This window comes from Ictidomys tridecemlineatus, chromosome 15 (assembly GCF_052094955.1).
Source record: "Ictidomys tridecemlineatus isolate mIctTri1 chromosome 15, mIctTri1.hap1, whole genome shotgun sequence".
NCBI lineage: Eukaryota > Metazoa > Chordata > Mammalia > Rodentia > Sciuridae > Ictidomys > Ictidomys tridecemlineatus.
The window spans coordinates 6972345-7000277 of NC_135491.1; the positions used below are offsets into that span (position 1 = coordinate 6972345).

At 49.3% G+C, this 27933-nt stretch overlaps 3 protein-coding genes across 6 annotated transcripts; 1 reads left to right on the top strand and 2 right to left on the bottom strand.

Moving 5' to 3' along the window:
- The first annotated feature begins 213 nt into the window (after positions 1-213).
- On the top strand, positions 214-5069 carry C15H19orf73 (chromosome 15 C19orf73 homolog). The gene is given in 2 exon segments (XM_005343101.4): positions 214-474; positions 477-5069. Coding segments are annotated over 2 exon segments (381 nt in total). The 3' UTR covers positions 597-5069.
- On the bottom strand, positions 770-4177 carry Lin7b (lin-7 cell polarity scaffold B). The gene is made up of 6 exons (XM_005336657.5): positions 3994-4177; positions 3451-3569; positions 3121-3192; positions 2315-2524; positions 1201-1364; positions 770-879 (listed from the first exon to the last, which is right to left on the bottom strand). Exons 1-6 carry the CDS (start codon positions 4028-4030, stop codon positions 858-860), a joined length of 624 nt encoding a protein of 207 aa, XP_005336714.1. The 5' UTR covers positions 4031-4177; the 3' UTR covers positions 770-857.
- Positions 5070-8870: 3801 nt separating the features above from the next.
- On the bottom strand, positions 8871-27697 carry Snrnp70 (small nuclear ribonucleoprotein U1 subunit 70). 4 transcript variants are annotated; one of them, XM_078031674.1, is made up of 10 exons: positions 27312-27697; positions 26377-26533; positions 24619-24681; positions 24453-24507; positions 18646-18710; positions 18439-18501; positions 16197-16278; positions 12881-12982; positions 9803-9890; positions 8871-9693 (listed from the first exon to the last, which is right to left on the bottom strand). In XM_078031674.1, the coding sequence occupies exons 2-10, from the start codon at positions 26521-26523 to the stop codon at positions 9006-9008; spliced, it is 1353 nt and encodes a 450-aa protein (XP_077887800.1). In that variant the 5' UTR covers positions 26524-26533; positions 27312-27697; the 3' UTR covers positions 8871-9005. The 4 variants fall into 4 exon arrangements, with proteins under 4 accessions (XP_077887800.1, XP_077887797.1, XP_077887798.1 ...); XM_078031671.1 differs by having other exon boundaries at positions 8871-9720; positions 27312-27691; XM_078031672.1 differs by lacking the exon at positions 27312-27697 and adding an exon at positions 27096-27234 and having other exon boundaries at positions 8871-9720.
- Positions 27698-27933: the final 236 nt, after the last annotated feature.

Genomic DNA, 27933 nt, shown 5'->3' on the forward strand with positions numbered 1-27933 from the left:
GCGGGCGGAGAGCAGGAGGCGGGGCTTAAGGTGACTCGGCCAATAGGCGCTCGGCGTGCGGCGGCTGGGGCGGGAGGCGGAGCCCGGCTGGGGGATGATGTCACCTGGAGCGAGTAGCGCGCGGCGTGGAACGCGAGTCGCGACCCTGAATCCTGGCGGTGGCGCGCGCCGGCCCTAGCGCCGCACGGGACACAAGGCTGGACGGGCAGTGGGATGGGGGTAAAGGTTGTATTTTAAGGCAAGGGCGGTTTCCAGAAAGACGGGCTTTGGTTGGAAGGTGGGTTGAGTGCCCGACAGATGAGTGCACCTTATTCCGCACCCCGCGCCCGCCTTGGGAAACTACACCAGGCCCCCCCAGCTCTCACGCAGACGATAGTGCGGCCTGCGGGGCTCCCCTGGCGGACGAGGCTAATGGTTCGCCCCGCCCCGCCCACACAGAGGCCGCCCACTGGCTCCAGCTGCGTTTCTTGACTTCTTGGTCAGACCGGTTACTGAGGAAGGCGCTTGGCTCTCGCCCTCCGACCCTCCTTGGGGTAGGACGCATTGTCTTCAGTTCGGCCCCCTCATTCAGACCCAGCCTCTGCCCTCCGATTTGACCCTCGGAAGCCGGCCTAGCTTCCGCCTTCAGACCTGGGGAGAGGTCTCTACCAGCGTCTCAGACCAGATTCTGGCTTCATCAGGGCTTAATCTCCACCTCAGCTCTTCTCTCTCCCCCACACCTCAAGATACTCTACCCCCAGGCTGCAGGACAGAAACACGGACACTCAAAGAGGGTCAAACATCTTTAAATAAGGAGCCAGTGACAATAAATACTGTACAGGGGGAGAGGGTGAGGGTGAAGATCCAGATCTCTGATTTCAGCCTCGAGATTCCAAGGACCTGCGAGGAGGGTGAAGAGAGGGGAGCCAGGCTCAGGGAAGGAACCCTGGGGAGCATAAGAAAGCTAGGACTGGGGTTTCTGAGGGGAGGGCCCAGGTAGGGGTTGAGGAATTCCAGGAGTAGGTGGGGATGAGAGGGAGCTAGAGCATCCCAGGGAATTAGTTCACAAGGGTCCCAAGTGGGAGTCTGAGCCAGGGGGTAAGGAGAGGAGCCAGGGCTGGGGGAGGCCATCAAGGTCCTAGGAATCACTGGCCTGGTTTGAGAATCTGGGGTTAAGGGGAAGCAATGGAAGCCCCAGGGGCGTGGTGACCAGGGGCTCACGAGTAGCTCTGGTGCTGCTGGCGCCTGCGTGCAGAGCGCATCTTCTCGAAGCGGGCCTCCATTTCTTCCAGCACTCGAGGTGTGTAACGCACCACCAGCTTCACCGAGCCCTGGGCCGCCTTCAGTAACTCCACGGCCTTCTCATGCTGCTCACCCTCAACACTCTGCAGGACAGGACCACACAAGACAGCTGGGCCTGGGCCTGCTACCCTTGCCCAGCCCTGGCCCAGGAAACTGGATGAATGCTGGTGAAGCCGGTGCCTGGCCTAGATGCCATGACTTCCTATCCTCCTTGTAGGAGGGTCATTGACTTTTGGCTCAGCATTCTCCCTAAAACTGTCCAGATTCCCCATGCCAAGGACACTCTCATGCCCCGAGGCACTGAGCCAGGCCATCTTGTCATCTCCCTCCCAGAGGCCACTATTACCCTCCTTCTCGATACTCACAGCCTTGGTCATAGCTCGGGTCTTGTCTTCTCCCCTCTGGACTCAACCCTCTCCATCCATCTCCCACAGATTCCCAGAAGGTGTGTAATGCACCTTCTCCAAGCTATACCTCTCCCTCTGGTACACTCAGCCTTCCCATGGCTCCACAGCACCCCTAGAGCTAATGCCAGCTTCGCAGGCCCCATTTATCTAGTTTACTTCTACTCTAACCACACGGTTTTAATTAACTACATGCCCCAGACCTCCATCAGACCAAGCCCTTTCTCTTCATCTCAAAGGAGTGCAAAGTCAAAGTCCCTTCCTATAATACGCTCAGGAATACTTTTCACTTTGTCTGGAGAACTCCAACTCATCTTTCAACACCCAAATCAAATTTTCCTTCTTCTGCAAAAACTTTCCTCATCTACACTGGACTGGTGCCACATCTGGGCTCTCACAATGCTTTGGATTTCCTCATGATTATGTCTGTGGATCAGGACTATTTCAGTCAGGGTCTACGCTGTCACTAGAGAGGGAGTCCTTGAGTACTGGAGGTGCTTCCCACAGGGTTTGCAGCACTGTACAGCAGAGGGCTGGCCCCAGAAGCAGTGCTAAGCTAGTGCACTGAATGAACGTCAACCAGGGACTGCTACAGCTGGGTCCCAGACCTGCTTCAGCCCTCCACTCACCACACCATTCACCGACAGCAGTTGGTCCCCACGTTTCAGACCCCCATGGCGATCGGCCACTCCTCCAGGAATGACACGGGAAATGTAGATGGGCGAGTTCTGCTCTTTGCCACCCATGATGTTGAAGCCCAGGCCCTCATCTGTCTTGGGCAGCTCCACTACTCTGGGATGTGCATGGCCCTCACTGGCTGTGAAAGCAGCCACCGTCGCCTAGGAGAAAGTGTCCAGAAGTGAGTAACCCCTCCGTGGTGGGCAAGTGTGCTAGGGTCAGGGATCTAGGCTGGGGACAGCAATTTAAGCCAGATTGTTTTCCCTGAGCATGAGGGAACCTGCCATCACTCTACACAAAATCACTAGGTGGCAACAGGATGTTCTTTTGAGTTCGGGCATGCTTATGGCATGTCAGGGAAGTAAGTCTACAAAATACTCTGCACTGGACAATCTTGCTTTTTAACATATGAAAACTAGGCCTGAGGGGAATGGAGAGCCTCCAGGAAGCAATGAGAAGCATCATCTAATTATAGTTTAATAAGATTTCTATGTTTTATGGACATTTTACTGTAGAGATGTTTAGGGTTATCTTCTAGGCAGCCATGTGATATTGTTTCTATTTCTAGTTGCTAGGACATTTAAATTTTAAAGATGTGCGGTTATTTAAAGGAAATTATAAATAAATAGCCATAAGGATGATGTATAGATTTGGCAAAAATCATGAAAGAGGAAATAGGAAGGACTAGCCTCAAGAAGGCACTAAGCTAGACGTGCGGGTCAGGGGATGCCAAGAGCAACCGGGCGGGGGCGCCTACCTTGGCTGTGGCATGAGCGCGTATCTCAGCACTGCCAGTGATGTCCAGCGTGTCGTAGAGCTGCTCATACACCTGGGCGGGGACGCAGCAGCGTCAGGGAGCCACCAGCCCCCTCCTCACTTAGAGTTGTCCAGACCCTGGATCTCCCACCCAAGGATCCGCCCTGCAACCAGAGCCTGAGGAAACTACAACTCCCAAAGAACCCCGGAGCTGCAGCGCGAGCACCGCATGGCGAGTCGCCTCGGGAGCTGCCGGGAGGCGTAGTCCCTAGGCTCGCGACGGGAGGAGGACGAAGGCGGCCGCAAGCTGTGTCCTACCCTGGCGGCTCACCTCACGGATGGCGGAGCAGAAGCGGCTCTGCAGGACTCGCTGGAGGGCCTGCAGCTTCTGCGGGGGCAGCTCCCCGCTGCGCTGGAGTCGCTCGAGGAGCTCCACGGCCCGGGACACGTCTGCGGGCGGGGGCGGGGGCACAGAGACACGGAGAGTCAGACACCAAGACTCGAGCCACCGAGAGACGCAGCGAGAGGTGGAGTAAGGACGAGCTCAGACTGCGCGCAGAAGGGCACCAGAGCCCAGTCGGACATCCCGCAGAGTCAAGGGTGACGAGTGAGCGACTGCGCCAGCCAGGTGCCCGGCAGGTTCCAGGACCCTCCCCCCCAACACACACAGAGCTGCGGGTGTACGGTGGCCACCCCTCACCAGCCGCTCGCCCACTGACCCTCCCACGCCCACGGACTGCCCAGCTCGTAGCGCCCCGCCCCGCCCACCCCGCCGGGTCCGCCCGCCCATTGAGAGGGCCTGGCCGGGGCGGGCGGGGCCAAGATCAGGGGCGCAGACGGCGGTCGGGTGGGCAGGGCCCCCTGGCGCGCTTACCCCGCTCCAGCCCCAGAGGCTCCACCAGCGCAGCCATGTCGGCGCCACAGACGCCAGCCGCCTGCCTGCCCCGTCGCCGGCGAGGAGGCGGGGCTCCGTGGGGCCACGCCCCGGGCGACGGGCGCCCCCTGCGGAGGCGCCTCCAGTGTGCGCTGGGCTCCTGGCGCTGAGACGTTGGACCGCCGCGGGGTTGGTCTGTTCTTTTTCTGATCCCTCCTATTGCAGCTTCGGTCCGCCTGCCGAATCGTCTGCATCTCCTGAGTCCTGCCCACCAAACCTTTCTATCCCCTCCTTATTCTTTTCCCATATTCTCACCCTAAACAAATGCGTGTTCAGCATCTTCTGGACCCACGGTACAGACATGATAGTGAACGGGACCGACAAGCCCATTGTTACAACCGTAGGGTGGTCGACAACTTATGTCTGTGACTAAGAGTTGAGAGTGGGAGTTGATCATCTAAGAGAGAAAAGAAATCCTCAAGGATGTACCTTGACAAGGAGTCCTAGGACTTTGTGTCAACAAGCTCAACAAGAGGTGACGCTAGGGCTCACGTGGCTGCAGAACTGGTGGTGAAAGATCTGGCAGGGTACAGTTTATGGACATTGCATATAGAGGATTTGGGACTTCATGCAAACTTCTAAGAGTAAAATGGGATACTCGATTTTGTATTTTAAGGTCTTATTTTAACACCACGGAGAATGGTCTGGATGGGAGGTCAGAGGTGTCTTGGCAAGCTGCACAGTGGTTAGCACCTGATGAAAGCATGGAAGTGGAGACCTAGAAGATGTCTACACCAATTCGGGCTGAATTCCATGTGGGGATCTGGAGGTGTAGGAAAAGGGAGTGTTAAGGTGCTTTGGTGCCATTTGCCTGGAGGAGGAACAGTACATATTTTGAATTTGCAGAACTGTGGTGTCCAAGAGAATCACAGATATCCAGAACTAGAGCTCAGAAGAAGTGTCTGGCCTGCAGGTGGTTTTGGGGATTTGGACACAGGCGGTAAATAAAACTAGAGGAATGGACAAGAATGCCAGGCGCCAAGAGAATATACAATAAAAATGACCTAGGATTATTCCTCCAGATTCTCAATATGTAAAGTCAGCACAGCAAAGGATGGTGGAGAAGGTAGGAGGAAACCCAGCTGAGAGGAACCATGAGAAGTGTTTTTTTAAAAAGAGGAGTCGTGGGGTGGGGTGTGGTGGCAAACATCTGTAATCCCAGCAGCTCAGGAAGCTGAGACAGGAGGATCAAAAGTTTGAGGTCAACCTCTGCAATTTAGTGAGTCTCTAATAAGCAATTTAACAGTATCCCATCTCAAAAAATAAAAAAGGGCTGGAGATGTGGCTCAGTGGTAAAGCACTCTGGGTTCAATCCCCAGTACCAAAAAAAAAAAAAAAAAAAAAAAATGAGGAGTGGTCAGTTGTATTACATATTGCTCCAGAAAGGATGAGGTAGGAATGAGGAGTGGTCAGTTGTATTACATATTACATGCTCTAGAGAGGATGAGATAGGAAATGTGGACAAGACTTGTGAAAAATCTGACTGTTGTACTAGTCCCTTGGTTTATTTTTTTTAGAGAGAGGAAGAGAGAATTTTAATATTTCTTAGTTTTCAGCAGACACAACATCTTTGTTTGTATGTGGTGCTGAGGATGGAACCCAGGCCACACGCATGCCAGGCGAGCACGCTACCGCTTAAGCCACATCCCCACCCCAGTCCCCTGGTTTAGTTGCCCTAGGACATGGGGCCCAGAAAAGGGCTTTTTCATATTGGCAGGACAAGAGCAGTCTTGGCCAGCTAGCTCTCCTTTGTAGCGCCTCAAAAAATAATGTATTTATGGGGCTAAAAACCAAGTTTAAAACAGAGAAAGGATGATAATGAAAGGCACCAGCCCCTGCACACCTCATAACTCTACCCCTTTCCAAAAGCAACAACTTACAAGTGTATCCAAATACATGATACTTCTTGATTTATTGATAGATGTTGGTAACACATTTACCTAGTTTTTCTGTTCTCATTACCTTTCTCATCTCTTCCTATGAAATTTTTATGGTGACAGGTTTTTTTTTTAAATGCTGGGGACTGGGCTGGGGATGTGGCTCAAGCAGTAGCGCGCTTGCCTGGCATGCATGTGGCCCGGGTTCGATCCTCAGCAGCACGTACAGAGATGTTATGCCTGCCGGAAACTAAAAAAAAAAAATGTTGGGGACTGAACCTGGGGCACTGTGCATGTGAGGCAAGCACTCTACCAACTGAGCTATATGCCCAGCCCCTGGGATTGTGGCTCAGGGGTAGGCAGTGCTTGCCTACTATGTGCCAAATACCTTAATTGAAACCAGGGGCACTTAACCCTTTAAACTTTTCATTTTGAGATAGGGTCTTGCTAAGATGCTTAGGTGAGGTTGGTCTATCTTCCCTACGATTTCTAGTGTTTATACCAATAAGATTTCAGGTTAACTAGTCTCTAAATCAACAAAGCCCATCTATTGAATTCTGATTGTTCTATTTTAGAATTTCATCTAACTTCAAGATCCCTTATCTTTTCCTTATTTTGTGAAAATACTGTTTGTTTTGATTCAAACATTTGAATCACCCTGGGTGTTTTTTCCCCTCTTGGTTTCTTGAAACTTAAGTATGCTGGCAATTTTTGAGTGGATGCTGATCATTGTAACTACAAATAATAGTACATTAGGCACCGTCTTCCTCCAAAGAGGAAAGCAGGTCAACTCCCTAAATTCTGTCTCATTATATGCATTCTTTCAGTTGTGGTCTTCTTGATATTGTGGCACTCTGAACATCTGAAGCAGGACCACTCTCTGGGCAGGGGTGGGATGGGACACTTATTTCCCAGTCTGACTCCGCAGAAGGGCATGGCTGCTGAAGTTTCTTTAGCCTTCCAGTTATACTGCACTTTGATGAAGTTCCAGGGTTCTTGCAATGGCTATGAGTGGCTTGAGTTGAAATGCCTCAAGGGTAAGCTGTATGAGCTCAATGCCTCCATCTGGGAATCTTGCCTTGAGCTTATGGACTGCCTAGTTGAATCTCTGGAATTTAGCACCTGGAAGACTGCTGCTTTCTGATTATCTAACCCCAATTCTAAATTGCTGAACACCCTCAAGCAAGATGCAAAGGTTAATGGGAAGCGCATTTTCTCCTAAGAGACAGTACTCTCAAGTCTGCTCTACATGGGTTGTGTTCCAATGCCTTTCACATCTTGATTTATCCAGGCAAATCATCTGTGCAACATTAGTCCCAAACGGACTATTCTTTACTAGAAGTCTACCTGCACCATGTGGAACATCTACAAGAACACACCAATAAAAGGTTGTGAGTGCACACTCACACACTTCTGAGGTTGAACCCAGAGCCTTGCTTGCACATGATAGGCAAGTGCTCTACCACTGAGCTGCATCCCTTGCCTTTGTGAGGTGGTGGTGGTGGTGCTGGGGACTGAACCCAGGGCTTTTGTGCATGCACAGCAAGCACTCTTATCAACTTAGCTATGTCGGGGCTGGGGATGTGGCTCAAGCGGTAGCGCGCTCGCCTGCCATGCGTGTGGCCCAGGTTCGATCCTCAGCACCACATACCAACAAAGATGTTGTGTCCGCGGAGAACTAAAAAATAAAGATTAAAAATTCAAAAAAAAAAAAAAACAACTTAGCTATGTCCCCAGCACCCCTTGCCTTTTTGAAATAGTCTAGCTAAATTGCCCAGGTTGGCCCCAAACTTGTGATTCTCTTGCCTCAATCTCCTGAGCAGTTGGCATGACCATGATGGCATGGTCACCACACCTAGTCCAATAAGAGGTATTGAGTTCTTCTGAAATAATTTCTTCCAGTTTTTCTCTCATGTCCTTTTGATGCAATTATTTCTCAAATGCTGGGTGACTTTGTATGCTTAAAGACCAAGCACCTTAAAAAAGCAGTAGTCTTGGGCTGGGGTTTGGCTCAGCGATAGATTGCTCGCCTAGCAAGTTCGAGGCCCTGGGTTCAATCCTCAGCACCACATAAAAATAAAGATACTGTGTCCATCTACAACTAAAAAATTAAATATTAAAAAAAAAAGCAGTAGTATTATGTGTAAGAAGCTGATGTGCTATACACAGACTGTGCCTCCACTCTTACCCTTGTTCTCCCAGAATTGCAGCCTTCGACTTGTCTGGGATTCTGCAAGGCCATGAAGTCTTCTCAGCACTCTCAATTTCATCCAGAAATTTTTGCAGAAAATCTCAATTGCTGATGAAATGTCTTGTTTTTACTTGGCATTCCTCATTACTATGAAGTACAAATGCTCATCTTGAACTCTACCTTCTCCACTCTGGCTCTGGCCCAGTCTTTCTGCTCTCCCATGTCTTATCCACTTTCCTTGCAGTCATTTTCCATTTCTTTGTCCCCTTTCCTTTTCTCAGATCCAGACAACTTACCTTCCAGCTTCAGTGGGACAAGGTACACACCTATAATCCCAGCTACTTGAGAGGGTTAGGCAGGAGGATCACAAGTACAAGGCCGCCTTGACAGCTTAGTGAGACCATGTCTTAAATTTTTAAGAAGTTTAAAAGGCTGGGGATGTACCTCAGTGGTGGGGCAACTCTGGGTTTAACATCCAGGACATGGGGTGGTAGGGTGGTGGACTGCAGCTCCTTCTGAATAACCTAGTCTCCTCCTATAACTCACCCAAAACAGAGATAGAACCACTCCAGAGGAACATATGTGCTTAGAATTGGTGGAGTGGGGGAACCTGGTGTCCTGGGGATAGTCTCAGCTTCAGGTCACAAAGCCCTGGAAACCAGAACCAAAGTGTAGCCACCAAGAGCCAGCTGACAACCTTCCAGGAAGACATTAAGGTCAGTTAGGAAGAAACCAAGGTGCCCACCATCAACAGGAAATTAATTTTATTTTTAAACCCAAGGGGCCAGAACAAATAAAGAAATTCCTACCCCTGGAGGACAAAGAGGTGACCAAGATTAAGGGAGAGAATGACAGTAGGGGCCAGGTAGGAACATGTCCAAACTTCACTCAGGTGCTGCTTCCATCAAATACCCGTTCTCTGGAGCAAGGTACCCGTCACCACCCTCAGACTCCATGTACATGTCTCGACTGTCATTGCCCAGACCCTCCAGCCCGTTGTCCTGGCCGCCACCCCCTCCTCCTCGAGCCTCATCCCTGCCCCTCTCACCACCCCGCTCCCCCCGCTTGTGATCGCGGTCCCGGTCCCGGTCCCGGTCCCTGCGCCGCTCCCGCTCACTACGGTGGCTCCGACGTCGTTCCCGGTCACGATCACGGCCTTTCTCCTCTGGGCCATCAGGGCCATCAGGGCCAAGCTCTCCAGGAGGCCCATCATCAGGAGGTGCATCACCAGCCTCAGAAGGCTCTGCCATATCACCGCCGCCGCCTCCACCACCACCGCCACCTCCACCGCTGCCACCACCACCGCCGCCACCGCCACCACCACCACCTCCACCACGCAGCTCCTCCTTGCGCTCGCGCTCCCGACGTGCCCGCTCCCGGCTCCGGCTGCTACGCCGTTTTCGATCCCGGTCCTTGTCCTTGCTCCGCTCCCTGGAGCGCCGCCGCTCATCTTTGTCTCGGCTCCGTGAACGCCTCCGCCGGTCCCGAGAGCGGGAGCGTCGCCGTTCCCGTTCCTTGTCTCGCTCCCGGCTCCGCTCTCTTCGCTCCCGCTCGCGGTCCCGGTCCCGGTCCCTGTGGGGAAGCGGGGAGGGGCCGGGCCTGGATGAGGTGGGCAGCGGTGTGTGGCAGGGCTCCCCAGGTGACCAAACCCCATCCCAGGAAACCAGTCCCCCAATCTTACCTCTCATCATAGCGGGATGTGTCATCACGGCCTGAATGCCGGATATTCACGTCAGCCCCACCTCTTCGGGTACCACCCAGGCCACCTCCTGAAGGAAGGGCAGAGAACACAAGGTCACTCCGGACAGGCAAGACAAAAAAGGAAAAGAGCCTCGAAGAGCACAGGACAGCATGTATGAGGCCCTGAATTCCAGCCCAAGAAGCCCTCCCACAAAAAAGGGGGTGACTGTGAGAACACCCTGAAAAAAATCCGACTCCAAAGCCTCTAACTTTGCCCACTGCATACTACATGGCCTCTCAAGACCCCTCCTTTCAAGCACCCCCCTCATAGACCTGATGTCAGTGGACTAGGTGAAAATGTGACCTGCTTAGAAGCCTGCACCAGCTTCCTCTGCTTCAAGTCCAAACTCCTCAACCAGCTGGAACAGCCTGTGCGAGCTGCCCCTCCAGGTTCCACTAAGGATTGGGGCACTTCTAAGAGGAGTCTCCCTCCAGTCTCTTCGGCCTCCCCACCTCCTCTGGCCAATGTTCTCATGCACCTGTATCTCCTTCCCTGGAATGACATCACCCTCCTCTTCTAATTCCTACTGACCCTTCAGGTCAGCTCAAACATCACTTCCTCACAGAACTTCCCAGTCCTATAGACTAAGATGTTCTCCACTATGTTCTCCTGGGTCCAAACATGTCCTTCAACTAGAGTTTCAAAGTTGCTGTTTCGGTGAGGTAATAACTACCTGTATTCCATCTCGAGAGTAGGAATTGTGCCTGGCTGTGCTCAGTGACCAACAGCTGGTCTAGAAGGGTGATTTGTATCTACTGAGTGGATAAATGAACAACCCTAAGGAGACTGACAGCCTCATCTTTCAGATGGAGAAACAGTGTCAGATCAAGGCACTTGCACCCAGTGAAAAGGCAAGAAAGGGGCAGGGCTGGGATAACACTCCTGTTTTCCTGCAGAGCTTGCCTTACCAAGAACTGTTCTGTACCACCAAGCCTAGAAGATGGCTTGAGGCAGGACTGAGTTCCAAACGGAACAACTTTTAATGAAGATACTAGAAGCTGGGCATGGTGACACATGCCTATAATCCCAGTGGCTTGAGAGGCTGAGGCAGGAGGATAGAGAGTTGAAAGCCAGCCTCAGCTACAAAATTCAGTGAGACCCTGTCTCTAAATAAAATATTTTTAAAAAGGCTGCACATATGCCTCAGTGGTTGAGTGTCCCCAAGTTCAATCCTTGATACCAAAAAAAAAAAAAAGATAATAGGAAAAGGAAAAGGAGGCTGACTGGACACCAGGAGACAATTTAGAGAGGTGTAACTAGGGAGCAAGCAGCTGTCACAGAACACAGAGCAGCTGTACAAGTGCATTAAATTTTCAGGTCACAACCCTGCAATGAGTTATACCATCAATCTAAGGGGATACAAACATCTTAAAAAAAAAAAAACCAACTTGAGAGGCAGGAGGATCAAAGCCATCCTCAGCAACGTAGCAAGAATCTGTCTCAAAAAATTAAAAGGGCTGGGGATGTCACTTAGTGGTTAAGTGCCTCTGGGTTCAATACCTGACACCAAAAAAATAAATAAACTAAAAATAAAACAGTACTGGGGATGTGGCCCCGCAAAAAAAAAAAAAAAAAAAAAAAATAGTACTGGCGATGTGGCTCAGTAGTAGAGGGCTTGCCTAGTATGCACAAGGCCCTGAGTTCCATCCCTAGCACTGCAAAATAAATTAATTAAAAAAAAAACTGTAAACAGCAATAACCAAACAAAAACAACCCCCCCCCCAAACAAAACTCCCAGCAGAATCAAGTACTACTGTGCATTGCATGTAGAAAACATAATTAGTGGGGCTGGGGCAGTAGCCCGGTGGCAGAGTGCTTTCCTTGTGAGGCACTGGTTCAATCCTTAGCACCTCATAAAAACAAATAAATCCATGCTGTCCATCTACAACTATCAAAAAAAAAAAAAAAAAAAGTGAAAAGGGGGGTGCAAATCAAACTTCTTAAAAAAAGAAAACGTAATTACTATATAAAACTTTTCTTTGGGTTGTATTTCTACATACATTTGAACCAAGATGAATGACTAATGCCATCAGGAAGTTTGAAAGCCAAATGAACTGAAAGATTGAGATTTTGGAAACATTTTCAGATTCTAAGACTCTCCCACAATAGGAAGTAGAGCCTTAAGCATCCACTCCCCTGAAAACTGAAGAGTAAGGAGAGGGGGCTGGGGCTGTAGCCAGTGGCAGAGCACCTGCTTAGCATGTGTGAGGCACTGGGTTTGATCTTGAGCACCACATAAAAATAAACAAAACAAAGGCATTCTGTCCATCTACAACTATAAAAAAATGGCTATGAAGGTCAGAGGCTCAGCTAACAAGTGTGTAGCCTACTTGGCATAGGTGCATCAAGTGACAACAGAGCTGAAGAAACGAATGGTGGTACCAACACTGCCTGGGACAGCTGCACAAAATACCTTCTCTAACAACTGCACCAAACAGGCTGTCATGACAGGATCTCCACCCCAGGCGGAGGCCCACCCCACAAAAAACAGAGAACAAAGACTGGTCCAGAACTGGTATCAAGCAGGGAACTGGAACATGCATGCTACGCCAGGACAGGGCACAGACACACAGAGGAGATCAGTATGCACAAGTAACAAGCACACCAGAGGAAACTGTAAGGTGTCAGGGCTGGGCTGCCTCAGTCCCTGATGTCTGAAGGTATAGTTCCCAGGTCCTCTCGAGGTCCACTGGCACTGCAGGACTCGATTCCAATAGATACCTACAATCCTGCACTAAGAGGGCCCTTTATGTATTAGGAAGCTCAACTGAACTTCTAAAACTTACCCACCAAACTGACCTTGACTGAGATGGTGAATGACAATGGGGGAGGGACTGAGTGTTATGAGGCTTGAGGGCAGAGACTAGATGTCCTGCTCTAGACTAGAAGCAGGTGATGAGCAAGAAATGGAGGGAGAAGTGGGCAGCTGAGCAGGTGAGTGAGCAGGAGACACAGGTTATCCAGGTAATGGGGGAGAGAAGAATCAGGCCACTTAGCACAGGGCCAGAATATGCTCACCTAGCCGCCGGGGCCTCCAGCCCTTCACAGTTCGGCCCCTCTCCACATCCACAAGGACTCTCCTGCCATCAATCTTCTTGCCATCTGCGTGTTTGTAAGCGGCTGCAACAGATGTGGGAAGGGGGGAGGGGAGAGGAGTCCCCAGAGGGTCCTCTAGTCAGGACAGGGCCTAGCGCTGCAGCATCCCCACCCCCAGAAACCCCCATCACCTCTCTCTCTCTCACACACACACACACACACACACACAGACACAAACACTCACACTCACACACACACACAGCAGCCAGCCAGGCAACTGACAGCCAGACCAACTCTCTTCCGACCCGGTGAGGGGCCTGCTCCATCTCAACGCCTGCTTTCTTTTTACTAGCCCCCCATTGCTACATGCAGTGCATGTCCTTCCCCAACTGCCATCTCCCTGGACTCACAGTCCCTTCCCAATCCCACATGATGGAACAGCCCCCTCTTGCCAGGATGGCCAAAGTCGCTGCAAAGAAACTGGAGGTTAACTTAATGCTGGACTCTGCTGTGGGGGAGGGGCTCCTCCACAACCCCAGGCATGCACCCTAGAACATCATGCTGGGGCAGGAGGCCCGACTGGGCAACTCCATACCCCAGTTCACACCGTTTTTTCTGTAATGCTTTTTTTGGGGTGAGGAGGTGAGTGTGGGAAAACAGACATCAGAACAGAAAATGAACCAGAAGGGGGTGGGAGAAATCTTCAGGAAATGGCAGGGAGCAGAAAGGCGGGTTATGCACTCCCAGGGGGCCTAGAGGGGCCCCCCCAGCAAGGGGACATGGAGGGAGGCATGGGAGACGTGCGGTGCTACTGAAAATTCCTGCCTTACCTGAGATGACTGACCCTGCCACCACCCAGCCCGACCCCATCTCTCCCCTCCACACCCTTGCTCAACACGTGCTGGGAATCCAGCCCAAGTCTGAGCCTATCAGGGAATAGTGAGGAGTAGAGGAGAGGAGACAAGGCCCATCACTGCTCTGGGCAGGGCAAGCACAGGGCAGCAGGCCCAATGCCCAGGTCTGTCATCACATGGGGCTACTGGGAAGGCCAAAAAGACCCTGTCCCCCTCCCCAGCCCTGACCTAGGGGAACTATCCTCAACCAACCACAATACCCTGCCCCGCCCCAGCCCGCTCCCCCCCAAATAACAACCAGAGGAAGAGAAAAATGTGCCATTTACCGATGCCGGCCTTGCGGGTGTCCAAACCGAGCGGGATGGGGGGGGCTCGGCAACTCCTGGGGGCCTGGCGAGGAGGCGGGCTTCCCGGGGGGGGGACACGGGACCGCTTACCTGGAGCCCCCAAGCTTACCTGAGCACGCGCACAGACCCCACACCCACCACCATGGGGTCAGCTAAAGCTACAGGGAGGAAAACTGAGGGTTCTCAGGAGCCCCCAGTGGGAGAAACCACATCTCCTGCACCACCTGGAGACAGGCCGAGGAAGAAAGTGGTGGACCCCACAGAAACCTCATGGACAGATAATTAACTTAAAATCTGTGGAATGGAAAGCCCTGGGCCTATTCTCCTTGAATTAAAAAAGAGAAGGCTGGGAGGCCTTAGAATACCTGTCACCCTCACCAACTCCCAAAACAGTCAAACTCAACTCGACACAGGCTCTCCCTTCTGAGAACAGGGAATGACTCTTCCACCTCCAACTCCACATGCCCTCCCACCAGCAGCTGCAGCTCCAAGGCTGCCTGGTGCTCAGGGGACATACTTTGGGGTCCAGGAGATGGAGTGCTACCCGTGCTCCAAGGAGGGGCCGCTTGGCCCCTGAACCCAGAGAAAGGTGGTGGGGAAGAGAACTAAAGGACCAGGGTCATAGTCAAGCAAAGGAATCCTACTTGGGCTCAGCATCCCAAACCCCAAGAGAGGCCCAACCCAGGAGAACAGCAAAGAAAACATGTGATTGTGTCCATCTAGGCTTCTCTCTCTTTCCCTCTCTTATGTCTCCAGACAGTGGCAGGTCTTGAGTAAAATCCTACCATACCTTCAGCCTTCGCAGCCTGCTTCTTGATCCCTCCCACACCCCAAGCCCCAATTCCATGCACTTCAGGGAGTGCCTGACCATCCCTGGAGGGGAGCTGGGCACCACAGCCAGCCCTCTAGGGAGGCCTCAACCACGTTAAGGAAGACAGGAAGGGGACAGAGCACCTAAAACTAGCAGCCAAAAACTCTCCAGGGCCACCACAGTGAGTGCCCCACAGAAGTGATGGTGGGGGACAGAGAGAGAAGGGCTGAAGGGTTCCATGTGGAGCCCGGCCCCACCAAACCCCAGCTTCAGTATATTCCCGCCACCTTTCGCTCATGTTGTGAAGCCAGGTAAGTCAGGGGTTGGGTGGAGCCCGACTGGAAAGGCCAGTTGCTTTTCCCATCAAGATCCACCCTTCCCCTCCTGGGATCAGCAAGATAATCAGAGAGCATATGGATGGGGGCCAGGAGGGGCAAAGGGCACCCAAGTAAGGAAAGGGCTGGGTGCAGGGAGGCTGAGGGGGCGACCGGGGCGGGAAGAGGGATGCCTCGCTGCTCCTGTGCTGCCTGGCTAAGCTGGACTGGTGTGCGGTGCTGAGTGATCTTACCCATGATACAAACCCTTATACCAACCATACACTGAGGTGTTGTAAGGGGAGCGTAAGCATCAGCTGCAAGCCAGCTGCGTGGTGGCTGCAGTGACAATAAGAACAGTCAATTAATACGGCGGCCCCTGGACACGCCGCAGCCCTGCCCGCCCCCACCCACCCATCCCTGCCCAAGTGGACGCCGCGCAGCCTCAAGGGGGCTTGAGCTGTGGGGGCAGACGCTGAACACGACCACCAGCCCACTGAGGAACAGGATTGGGGGCAGGGGTGGGGAGGTGGAGGGTCGGGTGGCTCAGCCCCAGCTCTGCTGGGAGAAGAGAGGGCAGGTTCAAAGGCCAGTCCTCACTTCAACCTGGTCATCCCCAACTCCAGTGGGGGAATAATGGGGAGATGCTCCCCGAAAATCCGACCCCTCCCCCCACCTCCAGCTGGCCCCAGCCCCCACCCAGTTCCCTCCTTGCCCCTAAGGTTCAACGTGTGACACTTACCTCCCCGAGCTCACACACACACACGTTGTGGGGGATTTGGTTTTTGTTTTTTAAAAAACACGTATATATATAAAAAAAAAAAAGATATATCAGAAACAGAGGGAGAAGGAGAAAAGACATTGCTAATGTCAGGTGTGGCAGGGAAAGGGGGACAGACGACAGGGAAGGGACTGGGGCAGCAGAGAAGTGAGAGAGGGTCAGAGGGAAGGGCTGAAGTGGGAGGTACTCACAATGCATGTCTCGCTCATGCTCATACTCAATGAAGGCATAGCCTCTGGGCTTTCCTGACCGCTTACTGTAGACCATGTGTATCTGCAAGGCAGATAAGATGTAGGTTAGTCCTGCCTCACATCAGCCCGCCCATCATATAACTCTATGCCTAGGCTGAAGGACGCCAGAGACACATCCTCAGATTTTCTCTGTCCTTCGGCTTTTTTTTTTTTTTTTTTGAGTGGGGGATAGTGAGTGTCCTAGGGATTGGACCCAGGGGCATTTTACCACTGAGCTATGTGCCCAGGCCTTTTTATTTTGAGACAGAGTCTTGCTAAATTGCTAAGGCTCGCCTCAAACTTGTGATCCTCCTGCCACAGTCTCCCAAACTGCTGGGATTACAGGCTTGTGCCACTATATGTGGCTCTCTGTCCTTCAAGATCCTCCAGTGACTTCAGTGACTTATGCTCTAAAGATGAAAACAAAGGACACAACAGACACCTGAGTGACACAGATGCAGTTTCCTGGAGAAAGAACACTTAAGCCAAAACCTAGACAATGAAAAGGGATCAAGAGTGGGGAGTTGGCTTATAAAGTAGAGTAGCAGTAACTCCAAAGACGAATAGCTTGGGAGGGGACTGGGGATGCAGTAAAGTGAGGATGAATGGAACATTCTTTTTTTTTTTTGGTGGTGGTACTGGACCTTAAACTCAGGGGGACTCTACCAATGAGCCACACCTCTAGTCTATTTAGTTTTTGAGGCATTCTTGCTAAGTTGCTGAAGGTGGTCTTAAACTGAAAATTCTCCGCCTCAGCCTCTCAGCAGCTAGGATTACAGGCAAATACCACCACACCTGGCTCATTTTAACTACCCTTTCTTAAATTTTATTTTAGTCGTTGATAGTCCTTTATTTTATTTGTTTATTTATATGTGGTGTTGGGAATTGAACGCAGTGCCTCTCGTGTACAAGGCAAGCACTCTACTGCTGAGCTACAACTCCAGCCCCTCATTTTAACTACTTTTTCAGTGGCATTCAGTATATTAACAAAGTTGTGCAAGCATCATGGCTGTTTCCAGAATTTTTTCCAATAGAAACCCTGTCTCCAGAGTAACTGGGATTACAGGTGTGCACCACAGTCCCCAAAGAGAATGGCACTTATTTTGATAATAAGGATCCTTATGAGATTAGGCCGCAAAGGTAGAAAGGCACCAGGGCCAAGTACCCACAATGCCAGGCTAAGAAGGAGGCTAAAGCAGAGGGCTACAAGTATGAGAAGAGCCTGGGCAACTTACCAATCCCTGTCTCCAAATAAAAAGGGTTTGGGATATAGACTGTCCATGTAGAGTTGGAAAAACAGAGGAATTCTGAATGCCAAAAGGAAAAGAGAGTTCTAGGGTTAAGAGAAGGGCATAGAGAGGGCAAGGGATCACGCTTAGTGGTACAGTGCTTGCCTAGCATGTATGAGGCCCTGGACTCCATCCCCAGCATCTCTTAAGACATGAGGTAGGAAGAAAAGAGCAAATGCAGTCATAAAACTCAATATGTACGAAGTCAGGGAGAACTGAGAGTGTGAAGCATTCCAAGAAAAGCCCTATGTCGGAGATGGAAAGAGGATAGAGATACATAAGCCATAGAGGTAGTGCAGGGCCACAGAGTAATTGCCGAGAGGCCAGGCTCTAGATTCCAGATCTCTGTCCCAATATGCTAGAGAGCTACACGAGGTTGTGAGCAGAGAAGATGGGGTCATCTCTGAACATTAGAAAGATCCCTTTAGGACTACACAGGGGATGAATTAAATAGAGAACAAAAGCCCAACAGGAATGACTTCTAGGAAACAGCACTTGAGCTGGTCACCAAAAGATGGCTAGTTCTTCACTTATATCACTACCTCTCAGTGACCTGCCCCCATTACAAATGAATACAGTTCCCAGTCCTAGGATTTGAACCTTAGGACAGCAGATTCCAAAATCCAACCGAGTCAGGCACAGTGGTGCACACATATAATCCTAGCAACTTTGGAGGCAGTGGCAGGAAGAATGCAATAAATGAAGCCAGCCTCAGAAACTTAGCAAGGCCCTAAGCAACTTAGCAAGACCCTGTCTCAAAACAAAAGGGCTGTGGAGGTAGCTCCTGGGTTCAATCCCTTGTACCAAAAAAGAAGAGATAAGATTCTAAAATGACTCAGCATTGTGTGTCTTTCTAGCTACTGCCCTCTCCTCCATGTATCCCCAATTCAAATACACCAACCCCAACCACTCACTCTTTTGATGGGTCCATACACCTCAAACTCTCTCCGAAGCTTGGATTCTGTTGTGTCATAGTTCTACAAAAACAGAGAGACGAAGTTAAATGAAACAGGGGCTGTCAAAAAGACCTTGAACAGTCCTAAGGACTAGTCTTCTGTCCTCTGTCCAGACCCAGGGTCTCAGCAGCTTCGGGTTCCAAGGTTTTGGAGCTGTAGACTCACCACTCTAGCCACGAAGAGAGTCTTGAAGGCATCACCCTGAGCATTGGGATCATTGTGAGGGTCCCCTGTGCAGAAAGCAGAGAAACTATAAGTAGCAGGTATCTACAATCTCAGGTAACAAGACAAATACAGATAAACAGGCAGAGGCCAAGGAGACAAAGATAAAACTGGGAGGAAAAAAAAGATGAAACTGAGGAAGCTCCCGACTAGTAGAAAACAGTTGGTGACTTGGCAACCTTGGGAACAGCCTTCTCTTGAGTGCTGGTTTTCCTGAAGCACAGTGGCCTTTACCAGAGTGACTGATAAAACGATTTAGGCTGATAGGGAATACTGACTTTAAGCAGACAAGGTGTAGCATGCTTAAGTGCCATTTCAGACCTACATACCCTAAGGACCTCATCCCTTCCAGATGCAAGGTGATCTGAGCAATTACTAAGCCCAGTAAGGCCTCTCTGGAGATGGCGCCTGATCTCAAGGGCTGAACTTGCTCCTTCCCTCCCTTATCCATGGCTGCAGTGCCATCTACTGGACAAAGACTAAAACTACAGTCCACAGGAAAATGCGAAAGCAAAGATCCCAAGGCTCAGAATAAGAGCCAAGAAAGTCCAAGTCCTGCTTCTCCTATACCTGGAGCAAATGTGAATGGTCCCTGACATCGGTCAGATTCCTACTCCAGCCTTGCAAAACACGTAATTCTCATACCTAGCCACTGAGGAATAACACTCTCCAAAGAGATGAACTAGGAATCTTATTAAAAAGCTGATTCCAGGGCTGGGGTAGCACATGTGATGCCCTGGGTTCAATCCTCAGCACTACATTAAAAAACATAAACGAATAAAATAAAGGTAAAGGGGGATATGGTTTAGCACCTCTGGGTTCAATACCCAGTACCAAAAACAATAAATAAGTAAATAATATGTGTGTGTGTGTGTGTATACACACACACACACACACACACACACATATGTATCTATCCATGTACGATCTGCTAGGTTAGGCCTAGAAATAAGTCATTTTCATCAAATATGGTGGACCCAGCACACACAATAGTCCCTGACCCCTGCCAAGATCCCAAAGCACTCCACTCATCATTGCACAGTAGAGGCATTTCTTTCATGGTTTAGAATTACCCTCTGAGGGCCTGTGATGTTCTGGGATAATATGAGACAAGGAATACTAAAAATCTATTGAGCACATACTATGGCCCAGTGCTGAATTCTGAGATTTTACTGTTTTTGCCAATGGAAGTAAAATAAAACACACATGGAAAAAGGGAAGTGTCAAAAACACAAGGGAGTGCAAAAGGTTTTATATCCCAGCCTGATTTCATAGTCCAGGCATTCTAACTACCAGACCCACAATCTGAATGCTGGGATGCTAGCTTCTTGGAAGATAATTTAGATGTTGCCAATAAGCCAGAGAAATAAAAGTCTCAGGGGGCTGGGGCTGGGCTCAGCAGTAGCGTGCTTGCCTGGCATATACAAGGTGCTGGGTTCGACCCTCAGCACCACATAAAAGTAAATAAATGATATTATGTCTAACTACAATGTATATATATAAAATATATATATAAAAGTCTCAAATATGTTTGCCATAAGATGGTTTGACTACAAGTATAAACTAAGGAATTTCTTAAAAGCCAGCAGCGTTGGAGGCTGGGGTTGTGGCTCAGTGGTACAGCACTTGCCTGGCATGTGTGAAGCCCTGGGTTTGATCCTCAGCACCGCATATAAATAAATAAAATAAAAAATCCATTTACAGGGCTGGGGTTATGGCTCAGTGGTAGAGTGCTTGCCTAGCATGTGTGAGGCACTGGGTTCGATTCTCAACACCACATATAAATCAACGAATAAAATAAAGGTCCATTAACATTTAAAAAAAAAAAAAAAGTAGTCTTTTTTTTTTTTTTTTTTTAGTTAGAGGTGAATACAACACCTTTATTTTATTTTTATGTGGTGCTGAGGATCGAATCCAGGGCCTCACATATGCTAGGTAAGCACTCTACCTCTGAGCCACAACCACAGCCCCAAAGGTCCATCAACATCTAAATAAATAAATACAAATTAAAAAGAAGGTAAGGAAGGAGTCTTCCCTTGAGAGAGAGAGAGAGATATATCAATCGATCCATTTACAACCAAAAAAGAAAGCCAGCAGCGTGAGCCCAAAATTACAGAAGTAACTATGTGGGGACCAATGGAAACTCACAAAGACAACTCTAACTTTGTGTGTATCCCCTGACCCTAGCAAGTTTTTTGCCATATCCAATCCCTCTGTGTTGTACTTTTCTGTGCCCAGGTCTCTTGAACTGTCCTGGCTATCTCACTCATTCAATAGGCAATTATTAAGCACCTAATATGTTTAGGGATTTAGCAGTAAATAAGACAAAAATGACCCCCAACCTCAGGGAACTTGTGTGCTAATGGACAGTAAACAAGGTAAATGTGAGGATCACATAATCTTATCAGATAAGGACAGAGATGGGGAGAATAATAGATTTTGAGTGCAAACTTAGGAAAGGCCTAAGGAGGAGACAGTGACATGTGACAGAAAACCTGAAGGTGTCATGGCTGCAATAGGGAATGTACCTCTAGACATTAGGCATTCATGGTGCTAATAGATACCATCGAGTGATTACTGGGGGCAGCAGTGGGCAGAGGAAGTCAAGGAAGAGCTGAGTATCCTGCAGGGCAGCTAGGAAGTGCCCAGCAGACTAAAGGGGAAAACAACTCAACACACTGCATGAACTGCCTACAGTTCTTGCTTATCCCAAGGGACCCAGGAGTGTAACTAAAGGTAAAAGCACATGCCACCAACTCAACTGTATCCAAATATCTGAAGAAGGAACACATTACTTGAATAAAGGTGGCAAAGAACTATGATCAGTGATCCACCAGTCTGTGTCCATGTATACACACAGTTGCATCCCATCCTGCCAGCTAGGCTAACCTTATGAACTTCTTGTTTTTTTTTTTTTTAGAGAGATTTTTTTTTTTAATATTTATTTTTTAGTTCTCGGCGGACACAACATCTTTGTTGGTATGTGGTGCTGAGGATCGAACCTGGGCCGCACGCATGCCAGGCGAGCGCGCTACTGCTTGAGCCACATCCCCAGCCCTGAACTTCTTGTTAAAAGGCTTTTATAAGGCATTCTGTCTCAACAAATCTTCATTTTTCATCTTAAAAATGAAAGTGACACCCAGGCACAATGGCACACACTTGTAAGCCCAGAGGCCTGGGAAGCTGAGGCAGGAAGATCGAAAGTTTGAGGCCAGCCTTCACAATCTAGTGAGGCTCTAAGCAACTTACCAAGACCCCTGTCTCAAAGTAAAAATAAAAAAAATTAAAAATGAGGCCAGCCTGAACTACTCTATGAGACCTTGTCTCAAAATTTTCAAAAAGAGGGGAGGGCCCTAGAAATTATATCAGAGGCAGAAAATTTTTGTGTTCAAAAAGAGCGGGGTTTGGGGGTGGTCGCCAAGATGCCACTGAATGGAAGATGTTAATTTTGACTTTTTTCCAAGCTTTTACAGCTAGGGAAAGAATCTCTTAGGGACAGGGAAATATTACAGTATTTGAGCCATCCCCCCCCTTATGGAGAAATTCAAACATTGGGAAGTAAAGATGTATAATGAACTCCTATGAAACAGTTTCAGTTATCAACATGTGCCCACACTTGATTCATCTCTTATGTTCCACATTGTGGCCTCTAATAAAGACTTCTAAAAAAACATAACCCCAGTACCATTACTACATCCTAAAAAATTAACACCACGGGGGTTCAGTGGCACACATCTATAATCCCAGTAGCTTGGAAGTCACGGGATCACAAATTAGAGGCCAGCCTCAGCAACTTAGCAAGATCCTGTTTCTAAATAAAAAATAAAAAGGGCTGGTGGTTAAGTGTTCTTGGATGCAATCCCCATTACCAAATAATTGATGATGATGATGATGATGATGATGATAATTCTTCCTTAACCTCATCTAACATATATGGCTCAAATTTCAAAAAAAATTTTAACTGGAACTATTTCAAAAATACATTTTAAGAGCAACTTCTACCAAGTCCTTTCTCACTCTCCAAGAGTTGTCTCTTTTCCTCTCACTTCAATAAATCCCACTCTTAAAAAAGATAGTTATCTCATTTAAATTGGGATTCAAACAAGCTCCAAATATCATTTGGTTGCAAAACTTCTGACTTTTTAATCCATATGGTCCCCTCCTTGACCCACCTTTTCCTTATTTACGAAACAGCCTCAACTCTGTCCTGTATGATATCCCACATTTCAATCTGGCACAAAGCAAGTTATGGGTGGGCAGGGAAGGAACTGTCTTATGTGGAGGGCAAAAGGAAGCAGTTAGTAAAAAGAGCAACACTATACTTCAGAAAGCCCAGAAGTGGACTCAGGCGGGGGAAGAGATCAAGGCAAACCAAGTAGTCTGTGTTGTCCAAGCAGGAGAGCCCTGGGTGGTGGTGGTGTTCGTCATGGAGAAAAGGGCCAGATGCGTGACATTTAGAAAGTTAACAGGAATTGGCTTTGGTGATACGATGGGGAAGAGATTTAAAAACATGTCCAAACCAAACCAAACCAAATTAAAAACAAAACAAAAACTGGTGGCTGCACAGAGTAGTACATGCCTGTAATTCCAGTGACTCCAGAGGTTGAGGATGGAAGATCACAAGTTTGAGGCTGGCCTGCACAACCTGATGAGACCCTATCTCAAAATAATATTGAAAAGGGATAGGGATGTAGCTCAGTGGTAGAGTGCCCCTGGGTTCAATCCTCAATACCAGGGTGGAGGAAACAAAACCAAACTAAGGGGGCTGGGGATGTGGCTCAAGCGGTAGCGCGCTCGCCTGGCATGCGCGCGGCCTGGGTTCGATCCCCAGCACCACATACAAACAAAGATGTTGTGTCTTCCAAAAACTGAAAAATAAATATTAAAAAAAAAACTAAGGCTTAGGGAAGTAGTTCAATGGTATAGCACTTGCCTAGAATATTCAAGGTCCTGGTTCCAGCCCCAGAACCACAAAAACCAAACTGGGTGGCAGCAAGAAAAGCTCATGACTTTACAAAGCCAAATAACCTTGTCTCAGAAACTAGGTTGGTAGCGAGGGGAAATCCCTGTTGGTTTTGGACACCGACTCTTAACATGTCTTTGCTGGTTCTGAGAAAGGACATCCATACAGCCCTAAAAGTGCCTAGAGTTCCCAGCTGGATGGTCTCTATCAGGCACTGGCATTCAGCACCTGAGGAAACTGGCCACTCCAAGGAATAAAGTCCAGAGGGAAGTGATTCACTAAAGCCTCACATGTCAAGAAAAACTAACATGGTCTGACCATAAAGACTTCACTCTTAACAATAAAGGGCCAGTGGAGGCTGATATTTGATCCTCTTGTAAGTCTGGTTAATGGCTTTAAGGTACCTCATCCCTACTCCAATTCCTCCTTACCTGGAAGTAATGGAACATACTCAGTCCAAGGGTCAGGGAGCTAGATATGGAGCCAGAACCTAATCACCAATTTACACTTGTCTCAGCTTGTAAGACTTCGTGAGCTATATGATAGCCCTTCCAATGTACTCCCTGGCAGGAGGAGTCAAGGTAGCAGGTGTCTCCCTTCCTGCTAACCTTTGCCCTAGGTTCTCCTGCTTAAAAGCCTAAACCAAATGTAGTGCTTGGCAAATGGAGAAAAAGTGAGCAAAATAAGTAAACCAACCCCTTTCTCTAAAATAGGCCCTTGGATGTGCCCTAGGAAGAGAAGGATTAAGGGGATTTGAGGGAGAAGAAACGAAGAAGAAGAGACTTACACATTTTTAGCTCTGTCTCCACTTCCTGCTGTCGCCGCTCAATCTTTTCCCTTCTCTGTCAGGAGAAAGGGGAGGTTGAGAAGTGAGTGCAGATAGAAGTGCCTTGATTTCAAGGACCATCTGGAGAAAGTGGCTAAAAATACATTAGGAGACAAAATTCACATACCTTCCTCTCCATGCGTTCTTCCCGGGTTTCTGCACGAGTTGGAGGAGGGGCATCTCTAGGGTCCTGGGGAAAAAAAGAGAGGTGACAAGGGAAGAAGAACTGGGGGAAATGGCAAGGGGCACTCACCGAGGCAATGTGAATCTCAGTTGCCTCCCATACACACCCTACTTTTCTACAAAACACCAATAGTCCCTGAATTACAGTGGAGTCAGGGGAGTGGCATAGCCCATGAACCCTCAAGGCCCACAAACCATTGCTGGTCTGTGACAAGTATAGAAATTGGAAGTACTTAAAAAACTTCTATAGCAGCCAGTCGCAGTGTCACATGACTGTAATCTTCAGTGGCTTGGGAGGCTGAGGCAGGAGGATCACAAGTTCAATGCCATCCTCAGCAACTTAGTGAGAACCTATCTCATAATAAGATATTTTAAAAAGGGGCTAGGGATGTGGCTCAGTGGTTAAGCACTCCTAAGCTCAATCTCTGATACAAAAAAAAAAAAAACCTTCCGTAATATTAACTGCTCAGGAAGCTGAAGCAGCAGGATCACAAGTTAAAGGCCAGCCTGGGCAACTAAGACCCTGTCTTAAAATATAAAATTAAAAAAGGCTAGGAATGTAGCTCAGTGATAGAGCAGCCCTGGGTTCAATCTCCAGTACCATCAAAAAAAAAAAAAAAAGTACCAAAGGTTTTTGTATCCCATATTTAGGGAACACACTGTTTCTCACAGCTCCAAGTATGATTTACAGGGAACAAAATGCCTGAGGAAGTGATGGGAGCAGGGATGAGAGGTCCTTGCTTACAAGTGCCAAAGAACAGGATGAGGCCAGAAATAACAGGAGCTGAGAGAAGGAGGCTCTGAGGCAAACAACTGGACACTCTCTGAGGGACAGGGCAGGTCTTAAAGGTCTTTCTTCAGACATTCATTAAATAGTAAATGGCACATGACCTGAATTATCAAAGGATGCCTCTGGTCTGCATGTTCCCATTAAATTCATTTAATTGGCTAATAACATTTCCCAAATGTGGGTTCACCAAGGGTGGTAAATCCCACTAAAGATCCACCTTTCTGTTATCTACTAAATTTTTTTTCAACTCTCTATTCACCTCCAGCTGCCTTTCCTATCCAATGCCAGAATGCTCCTCTTATGACTTCTGGCTGTGTGCCAGCATATCTCAGGTGTGCTAATGATAGATGTGGATATACCAATTTTTCAAATGAAAGAACTAAGATCCAGGACTTTAAATTGTTTACTCACATTTGCCTCACCGTTACAGAGCTGAAATGCCCAAGCCCAAGCCCAAGGTCTTAAGCTTCCAGTACACAGGGCTTTGTAACCCTTAAGAACATTGTCTTACTAATGATAAAAATAATAAATACAGTAACTAATAGAGACATTTAATAACTGCTTGGTGCCAAGCCTTTTACATGAATTTTGCCAGGTAATTCTCCATGGATATTACGAATATATTACTATAACCCTCTTGCTAAAAACAAACCAATTTATCAAAAGGATACTCATGCCCAAGGTCACAAGGTTGACAAATGCCATGGGCCAACCACTACCTAGTGGATTTTCACAAAACACCACAAGGGATGTATTATCAACCCCATTAACGACAGAAACTGAAGATCAGGAAAAACACCTACCTAAATTCTAAATTGTACATACAACTAGAAATGGCCAGAAGCTGGACTCTCCAATCTAGTCCCCTGCCCCCCAGAACCCAAACCACTCCAGTCTGCTCAGTGAACTCACCTCAAACTCTCGGATGTATGGTGCAATGCCACAGTAAGGTTGATTGTGGTGTTTTTCATGTGGTAGCTTCTCCAGGGGTGGCAGATACGGGATAGGGTCACGGGGGGCAAAGAGGGCCAGAAGGTTGGGCGGCAGGAACTGGGTCATATTGCCAAATCTGAGAGCAGAAGCAGGACAGACTTCTGTCAAGGTAGATTGGTTAGGATGGCTCCCCTATTACCCCCTGACTCTCCAAAGGAGAGAGAGAAAAAAAAAAAAAAGGAAAACTGGAAAGAAGTCCAGCACCACAACAGGCTCCGCAAGGGCAGAGAGCAATCCTACTTGGGCGAAGGGAGGTAAATCTAGATGAGAAAGCAAGTCCTTGGCGGGAGCGGGAAACAAGGCTAATAAGGGAAAGAATGGAATAAGATTCTGAAGAGTTGAGTCTCCTCAACCAAGAGCTGCAGGACTCAAGAGTTCCTAAAGGTTTGTGGGGATTCAAGGATCTTGAGACAGATGCTGAGCAATGTGGCCGGTGGTCCCCTACCTTGCATAAGAGATTTTTGGGACAGAGGGCTCAGAGGGCTGGGGTTGGAAGTCTCCGACCAAGGGGAGTCATAAGGAGAAATCCCCCAAGCCGGGGGCTTGTGGGTAATAATCTGGGCTCCCAAGAGCGAAAGGAATTATGGGTAAGGGTCCAGGACGCTACAGAAAGGCAAGAAAGAAAAAAGGCAACATACCGCAAGGGCCTATGGGTAGGGGACCGCGGCGGGTGGGGGGACGGGCTCTGAGGTAAGAGGGCTCGAGTACCCAGAGAACTCTGGATAAGTGGTGCAGACAGGTGCTGAAGCGGAGACGCGGGAAAAGGGCCGGGCCGCGGGGAAGGAGACTGGGGTCCATCGCAAGGGCTTGTGGGTAGCGGCCCCGCAGCCCTAAGGCCACTCAGTCACACTCACCCGCCGCGCGGCGCCCTCCTCGACCTGGCGTTGGTCCTGGGGCTCGCGGCGGCTGCGGCAACCCCTCAGCAACAAGGACTCCTGTTCCGGCTTCGACTCCAGCGGCGTCCGCGTCAGTCTCCCTCGGTCGCCCGCCCAGCGCGCGAACCAGGCCGCTGCTTCCGAACCCGCGCGGCCTCGGCTCGCGACGGGAGCAGGGGGGTGGGTCTCGGTCTCAAATCCCTCCGCCGCCCCACTGCGCACGCGCCGTTCGAGTAGCGTGTAAACCACACAGTGGGACCGGACTCTGCCGCGGACACAGCGCACGCGCAAGGTCACTACCCTGCCTTCCGGAGCATTGAAGTTACTTGCCGCGAGCTGGGCAGGGGCCGCAATGCGCACGCGCGCTCCTCACCAAGTGCTGCCGCACCTTGAGTTCTGGGCTCCAAACCGTCTGTATCCGCGAGACTCTCCCGATGCTCCGCCCCGTTCTTCTAACACTTCCCGGATCTTTTGCGCATGTGTGTTGTTAACTGTACTGTGCTATACCCCTCCGCCGCCTGGGAAAGAGTCCCTTCATGTATATCACGATTGCTGTGACGTCTGTTTAATTGGCAGAACTGTTCCTCTACCGCCAGGTGTG